This window comes from Lucilia sericata, unplaced genomic scaffold (genome assembly GCF_015586225.1).
Source record: "Lucilia sericata isolate MDLA Ls3-8-SP2 unplaced genomic scaffold, ASM1558622v1 Contig000740F_arrow, whole genome shotgun sequence".
In the NCBI taxonomy this organism is placed as follows: domain Eukaryota; kingdom Metazoa; phylum Arthropoda; class Insecta; order Diptera; family Calliphoridae; genus Lucilia; species Lucilia sericata.
The window spans coordinates 117,189-125,541 of record NW_023994738.1 but is presented as its reverse complement, the minus strand read 5'-3'; the positions used below and the strand labels follow the sequence as shown (position 1 = coordinate 125,541).

At 29.8% G+C, this 8,353-nt stretch overlaps 1 protein-coding gene across 1 annotated transcript in view; it reads right to left on the bottom strand.

Moving 5' to 3' along the window:
- Positions 1 to 2,630: 2,630 nt before the first annotated feature.
- Positions 2,631 to 8,353, bottom strand: part of LOC119607741 (5'-nucleotidase domain-containing protein 3) — a 101,313-nt gene continuing 95,590 nt past the window's right edge. The window contains exon 8 of the mRNA XM_037961828.1: positions 2,631 to 3,101. Coding sequence (XP_037817756.1) covers positions 2,897 to 3,101 — 205 coding nt within the window. The 3' untranslated portion in view covers positions 2,631 to 2,896. The remainder of the gene's footprint in view (positions 3,102 to 8,353) is intronic.

Genomic DNA, 8,353 nt, shown 5'->3' with positions numbered 1-8,353 from the left:
CGGCTATGCCGAATATGCTTTTCTATAAACATCAGGGTGATATTACTCATCAAATTTACTGATAGGACCTTATATGAGAGGTAGGGTGAATCATTGACCGTTTTTATAAAATTTTTCATAATTTTTTTAGACCAATTTTGGTTCATATACTTTCCGGTAGGAAGATTTACGTTCCTATAAAAGTTTCTTAGCTTTTGGCGAGTAAGAAACTTACTTATCTCAAATTTCATCTCTACACTCGTACTTGTAAGCCAGTAATGAGCGTTAAAGTATTTATCTGGATGGGACCTTATGTAGGGGTAGGGTCAATTATGGACCGAAACACATAAAACATGGTAGAGAGATTTTGGCTCGCATGAAACATATGTGTATCGAATTTCATCGCTATACTCGTATTTTTAAGCCAGTAATGAGCGTTAAAGTCATTTTTTTAACGGGACCTTATATGGGGGTAGGGTCAATTATGAACCGACCCACATAAAATTTGGTAGAGAGGTTTTGGCTCGTCAGGGATTTACGAATATCAAATTTCATTGCTATACTAAATAGGCATAGATACTATCGGATATATAAAAATAACAAGTACGAAATTATAGGCGGGCGAGGCCGACCATATAACCCCATACACCAGTTATGAGAGTAAAATGTAATTTAGTTTTCATAATAAAAGTATATCTCGCCTCCGATATATCCTAGCACTTTATTGTTAAAAAACTATTTTTCTGAAATATGCTTGGGGGAAGGACGCCATCATATGAGTCGATCCTCATAAAATTTGGAGGGCGAATTTACGGTTACATAAAATGTTTTATGCTGAATTTCATTGCGACAGTTCTCTTTTTAAGCGAATTGTGGACACTAATTCTTTTTTAAAGATGTGTTTTGTATGGGGGCTCGGATCAAAAGCCCGATCATTTCAAATTTCATCAGCGTATTTTAGGACAGTATAAAACAAAAGCACTACTCCGGAGAAACCCAATATACCATCCCTACTAAGGGTATAAAAAGGGCAATAAATAGGCATTGATACTATCGGATATCTATAATGGAAGTCAACCTGTCAATAAGATGGCGAGAAGATAATTCCCTTGGTTAGTGAACACGGGATATAAGGTGGAGGAGATATAGGTGCAGTACAGGTGCTCTATGTAGCCTCGTATTGATCCCTATTACACATACTATTTAAATATTATTTGGAAACCATTGTAAATTTTATATCATGGGTATTATTTCAGGTTTTTATTCTACTATTCAGTGCCTGGGATGGAAAGATTTTTATTCTAAGTATGTACTTTGAATTAATTTGTTTTTCTTTTCACAAAATGCTTATTGGAAAGTAAACACCTACTAAGAGTATTCATATTGCAATATGAAATAAAACATTTTATTTTTGTCGGTAAATTATTAAGATTTTTTGAATTTTTTTTATATTTTTCGGGATTTAGAAATCCCGAAAATCCCGGGATCCCGATATCGGGATTCCGGGATTTATTTAAAAATACCGAATCCCGGGATTTCTAAAAACCAGTCCCGATTGGCATCCCTAGATGACACTCATTCATTCGTAATTCGTACGTAATTCAAACTGAATTACGTACAGCTTGAGAAATTCGCAGCTGAAATTTGGTATGGCCAATCATGTCATTCAATTTGTAATTTATACCAAGTTCACACGAGCAGTTGAATTACTTAATTCGGCCTCTGAATGACAATAGCCAATTAACCCGTTTCTAAGACACATTCGTAATTCGTTTTAACAGTTCATCGCCATGTTGTTTTTTTCATTCATTATTTTGTAATTTTTTTGGTATATTTGTATGTGTGTATGATACAAAAATACGCTTGTTACATTATTTCAACAGTTTAAGTACATATTTTTATTTATTTGCATTTTTTTGTAATTTTATTTTTTATTTGTCTCTAACCAATGAAAACAAACAACTGATTTTGATAAATACCCGATAAAAATTGGGGATGACACTCATTCATTCGTAATTCGTACGAAATTCAAACTGAATTACGTACAGCTTGTGTAATTCGCAGCAAAAATTTTGTATGGCGAATCATGTCATTCAGTACGTAATTGGAGGTTGAATGATGAATGAGAGCCTGAATTACGAATAATTGTACCATGTGAACGGGTATTAGGGTTGAATAACGAATGAGAGCGTGAATGACGAATAATTACTTCATGAGAACGGGGTATAAAAAGTCTGGCATTACCCCTTAAAAAATCATTTCGTGAAAACCATCTCAAATGACTTTTAAATGAATCATGGAAATTAAAAATAGTTTTCACTTAGGAACGGAATGTTAAACTCATATGCACCCTTCCTACTGAGTATGGTAAAGAATGGTGATAAGTATGAGTAAAATGGAGATGAGTAAAAAACCCATTTCCAAATAATATAATTTAACATAAAATAATATTTATTTTAATTCTCATATATGTATCTACATATATTTAAATAATTTATGTCTGAAATTTGTACCAGTATTGTTAATTGATATAACAAACCATGAATATTGTAAATATCAAGTTAGCTACGAAATAAATTAATAAATAAATAATACTACTCATTACTGAAAACGTTTCATACTTATAATAAATTGGAAATTTAAATCCAAAGTTTTCTTGTTTTCTTTCCAATTCAATAACTTTATTTATTGAGTACAGCCAATAAATTTATAAATACGAAACGCTTTACAAATTTAGCTAATTATATGTATAAACATTAAAACAATGACAACAATAATTAACAATTACTAATAAAAAATTCGAGATATAATTTTCTTTGTATTCCGATAAATGGCATCAATTAATTATTTTGTAGTTATTTGCACTTGTTTTCCATTTCTTTTAATAGCCGTTGATTGTTTTTATAGGATTGTGTCCTTACATGAAATATGATATATATTCATGTGGCATTACACCCCTTCGAGGATAAAACGTATGAGAGACTGAATAATTTAATAAATTCGTTATATCACTCATGTAAATATCAGCAAATCGAAAAAGCCGCCGGGAAAAATATGTTGGATTGTGATAGGTCCTAAAAACACTCCCAAATTGTTCGTTAAATACAGTTTTTGTTAGGTTTCTGAAAATAAAATTGAAAAAAGAAACATTTAATTAAATCTTTTTGCTCATAGTTTATTTTTATATTCTATTTTATTAATTTATTTTGTAATATTAAGCCTTCGCGGTCAAAATAACAATATTACATAGTAATAATATAAACCTGATGTCAATAAGTAGTAATAAAATTAAATAATATATTAATAATTAATTGAAAACAAAATATAAATATACATATGTACAACAATATACTTATAATGCATTAGGTGTCATCCTTAAATAGTTATCAATAACTGATAGTAGTTGGAGAGGAAGGGAGAAATAACAAGTTAGAGTACTATATTCGGCTACTTGTTATTAAAACCTAACTATCTAATTTTTAGATAACTTGACAAAAATTTTGTTTCCGTAGTGAGGGTACTAACATTTATGTATATGTGGAACTAATTATGATTAGGTTCATAAAATTTTATATTAATAGGCCAGTTGCACACATTTTAATATAATTATTTATCTATACACAAAACATACTCATGTCGAATTTTATTTGGATATATTTATTTTTTTATTTAATAATAAATTAAGTTATATTAAGTGATTTTCAGAAGTAAAATTCCGTATAACCATTTATATGTGCAAAATACACATTTATGTCGAATTTTATCCCGATGACTTTGATTGTCAATGTGCGTTTAAGTAATTTTCGGAAATGACCCTTATATGGTAGTTGTGACCAATAATGGACCGATCAGAAAAAATTTCGTATAATGATTCATATGCAAAAAAAAAAATTAAGTCGAATATTACTCCAATAGATTTATTAATTAATAAAATATGTGCGTTTAAGTGATTTTCGGAAGTGGACTTTATATAGGAGCTATGACCAATTACGGGCCTCTCCAGAAAAATTTTGTAGAGTGATTCATATGTATGTACACAAAACATATTTGTGTCGATTTTTATTAAGATAGCTTTATTTGATAATGAAATATGTGAGTTTAAATGATTTTCGGAAGAAGGCCTTATATGGAAGCTATGACCAGTAATGGAGCGATCCGGGGAAAAATTGGTAGAATGATTTGTATGTACACAAAACATATTCAAGTTGAATTTTATACCGATAGCTTTATTTATCAATGAAATATATGCGTTTCGGAAGTGGACCTTACATGGGAGCTATGACCAATTATGGTCCTATCCAAAAAAAATTCGAAGAGTTATTCATATATATCCTTATATGGGAGCTATGACTAATAATGGACCGATCCGAAGAGAAATTTGGTAGAATGATTTGTATGTACACAAAACCTATTCAGCTCGAATTTTATCACAAAAGCTTTATTTATCAATGAAATATGTGCGTTTAGATGACTTTTGGAAGTGGACCTTATATGGGAGCTATGACCAATTGTGGGTCGACTGAGATCTACGTTCATATTATATTTGTATGTAGAAAATTTTGTGCTGATACCGATATATTTGAGGGAGTTATTAACGATAAACTAATTTCCGGAATATACATCTTTGTATGGGGGCTATGGGAAATATTGGTTCAATTGTTATGAGTTTGAACATACCTGATCCCTGGCACAAAAAAAATAATCTGTGACAAAATTCATCGAAATATCTTTGGTAGTTTCTGAGAAAACTACTTAAGAATTGGAAAAAAACGTTATTGTTTTTCTAGGTAGTCTGAAATTTTTACTTTTAACTTTTTATTCCGTGAACCGATTTTACTGATTTTCAATACTACACTGTACCGGAAATAAAAAATATTGCTTCGTTTTAACGTGAGCGTCTTTTACACAGACAGACAGACGGACGGACGGACAGACATAGCTAAATCGACTCAGAATTTCATAAGTATCAAGAATATATATGTATATTCTTTGTTGGGTCTCAGATGAATATTTCTTGGTGTTACACACGGAAGTGCATTTACAAGGGGAAAAATAGAATCGTAATGTACACATAATAAGCATTTCGTATAGATATAAAACACAAATATTGGTTGAAAAATTTAAAAGTTATTGCGAATTCCCAGACCATTTAAGGTGGTATGCATTTCGTATAGATATAAAACACAAATATTGGTTGAAAAATTTAAAAGTTATTGCGAATTCCCAGACCATTAAAGGTGGTATTAGTATTTTACATATGTACTGTCAAAATTTCCATCTGTAAAAGTTGTACATATCGTAGACAAACATAAACAAAACAGCAGTTTTGCTTTGAAATAGAATTTTTTGAAAAAAATAAATTAAAGAAAGTGAATAAAGAACTTGAAAAAGTAAGTATTTTTTAATATACTAATTTATAATTTTAAAAATTTTTACAAATTAAAAAGACAGCTTTGATTACATTTATAGGTTATGTCATACGGAAAAACACAGGCAGGTGTGATAGAAAAAATTATGAATCGTATGTAAAATAACAATTTTGATATACATTCGGAATTACATATGGATAAAAGTGACTGTACATATTTTTGTAGGATATACATAATTTACATAATTTTTTGTAGGATATATTGTAAAAAACCATTTTGTTAAATAAAATATGTCTGTAATAACTGCAATATTAGACTTTCTCTTTAAACGATAAGGCAAACTTGTTCTCAGCTATGGTTAAAAAAGTTTGACTTTTCCGACGACCGTTTCAAATCTCCAATTTAATTTTTTTTTGAAACTTTTTTAAACAAATTTCAAAATTTTTAGGAGATCAGATGGGGACAATAATGGACAATAAATAAGGGAATGAAACAGTAAAAAATTAGATCAGTTTAGCTGTACATGAGGATTTCGATATATATGTATATATATATATATATATATATATATATATACTAGCTATACCCAGTGTGCTTTGCTACCCTAAAAGGAATATGTATAAATAAATACCAGATTTATTATATGTTACATATAAAAGATGTCAAGCAAATTATTGCAAGTTCGCCAGTTTCTATCTATCGCCAATTTCTATCTATCTACAAAAAATTTGAATAATATAAGAGTTTCCAAGATGCACGAAATTTTGTATTTAATTCATATATGTGGTGCCAAGCCCCCCATTGAAAGTCCGCCCGTTATTCTCTAAATGTTCACATGAATGTCAAAGTTCTTCATGTAAAATTTTAAGATTCTAGCTCTAATAGTTTCTCAGATATACGAATTTAATTCATGTGGGGGCTTCAAGCCCCCCGGATGAAAGTCCGCCCTTTTTCCTCCAAAATATTCAGATGATTATTGAAATAATTTGTTCAAAATTTGAAGAATCTAGTTCTATTAGTTTCCCAGTTAAACGAAATTTTGTATTTAATTCATATGGGAGGTACCAAGTAACCCATTGGAAGTCCGCCCGTTATATTCTAAATGTTCAGGTGAATGTCAAAGTTCTTCAAGTAAAATTTAATGATTCTAGCTCTAATTGTTTCTCAGATATACGAATTTTTCTATTTTATTCATATGGGGGCTCCAAGCCCCCCAGATGAAAGTCCGCTCTTTTTTCCTTAAAAATGTTCAGATGAATATTAAAGTTCTTCGTGCAAAATTTTAAGAATTTAGTTCTATTAGTTTCCCAGATAAACGAATTTTTGTTTTTAATTAATATGGGAGGTGCCGCTCCCCTCATGGGTAGTCCGCCAATTTTTTACCCAAAATGTTTATATGGATGTTAAAGTTCTTTGTGCAAAATTTTAAGAATTTAGTTCTATTAGTTTCCCAGATAAACGAATTTTTGTATTTAATTAATATGGGAGGTGCCGCTCCCCTCATGGGTAGTCCGCCAATTTATTACCCAAAATGTTTATATGGATGTTAAAGTTCTTCGTGCTAAATTTTAAGAATTTAGTTCTATTAGTTTCCCAGATAAACGAATTTTTGTATTTAATTTATATGGGAGGTACCACGCCCCCTAATGCTAGTCCGCCTACTTTTTATCCTAAATGATCATATTGACACTAAAGTGGCTCCGACAAAATTTGAGGACTCTAACTGTTATATTATCTAAAATATACGGATTTTATATTTTCTTAATGTGGGCGTGGTTCATCGCCCACTTGAAATTTCGAAATAAAAAGTAGCCTATTACCTATTCCAGACATGCAGGAATATGCTGTGAAAATTTCAAGAAAATCGGTTCAGCCGTTTAGTAGTCTATAACGTTCAAACATACAAACATACAAACAAACACACATTCATTTTTATATATATATATATATATATATATATATATATATATATTCAAAGGTCAAATTTTGCAATATTTGTTAATTCTCAGTATACCATGTCGAAATAGTACTTATTTGTCGGCCATATTTAATAAATATGACTGGGATTTTTAGTATAAAGTCTTATGTCTAAAATGACAGCTATAGTTCAAAAAATCGTAAAAACACTATTCATTTTAATAATGCTATATATAATTAGAAGAATAACAGAAATAAAACAAGCAAGTAAGAGTGATATGTTCGGCTATGCCGAATCTTAAATACCCTCCACCAGAAAGCTACATTAATTAATTAAAATTATTACATAGTAAACCTCATACAATTTCACCGAAATGTTTTTTTTTCCAAATTCGTTGTATTTTGTATTTTATTTTAATATTTTAAACTCTATTTTGTCCTAGGTTTTCTGCTAGCTTTATTTATCCAGCGTACTTAATATGTACATCAGCATTTGCGTAATTTCATTAGCTTTATAATGGTATATAACACTTTATGGTTTCATTGTATTATCAATTCAATTTTTCAGATTAACTAAAATATGAACACAATTTATCCAAAACATCTACTCATTTGTTATACCGCTTTGTACCGTTTCGGTAGATTTTATTGAGGATTATTGTGTATTAATTTCAACGAATTATATTAAATTCATCTGTGTTAAAATGTAAAAACTGAAAATTTTACGAAAAATTAGAAAATTTCGAATACATTTACTGTTACACAAAAATTTCTTTTATGCCATTGAAAGCGTCTCTCAAGGACCTTTCTTATGATACCAAAATTTTATATCTTTCCTTTAGAAGAAATGTGAAAAAAATCATAAAAACCTCAAAAAGGACCTTTTTATCCTTTGATCCAGCTCGCCAAATATTGACCCCAGGCCAAATTTTGAGAAACTCTATCTTATAATAAATTAAACTTTAATTTTAGTTGGGAACATCGACACCTTATTTTTCCTCCATATAAACGGGGCCACCCTAATGTATACTCAAAAAAATATTATTCCAATATCTTTATTTCTTAATTAGTTCTTTGTATTTAAGTAT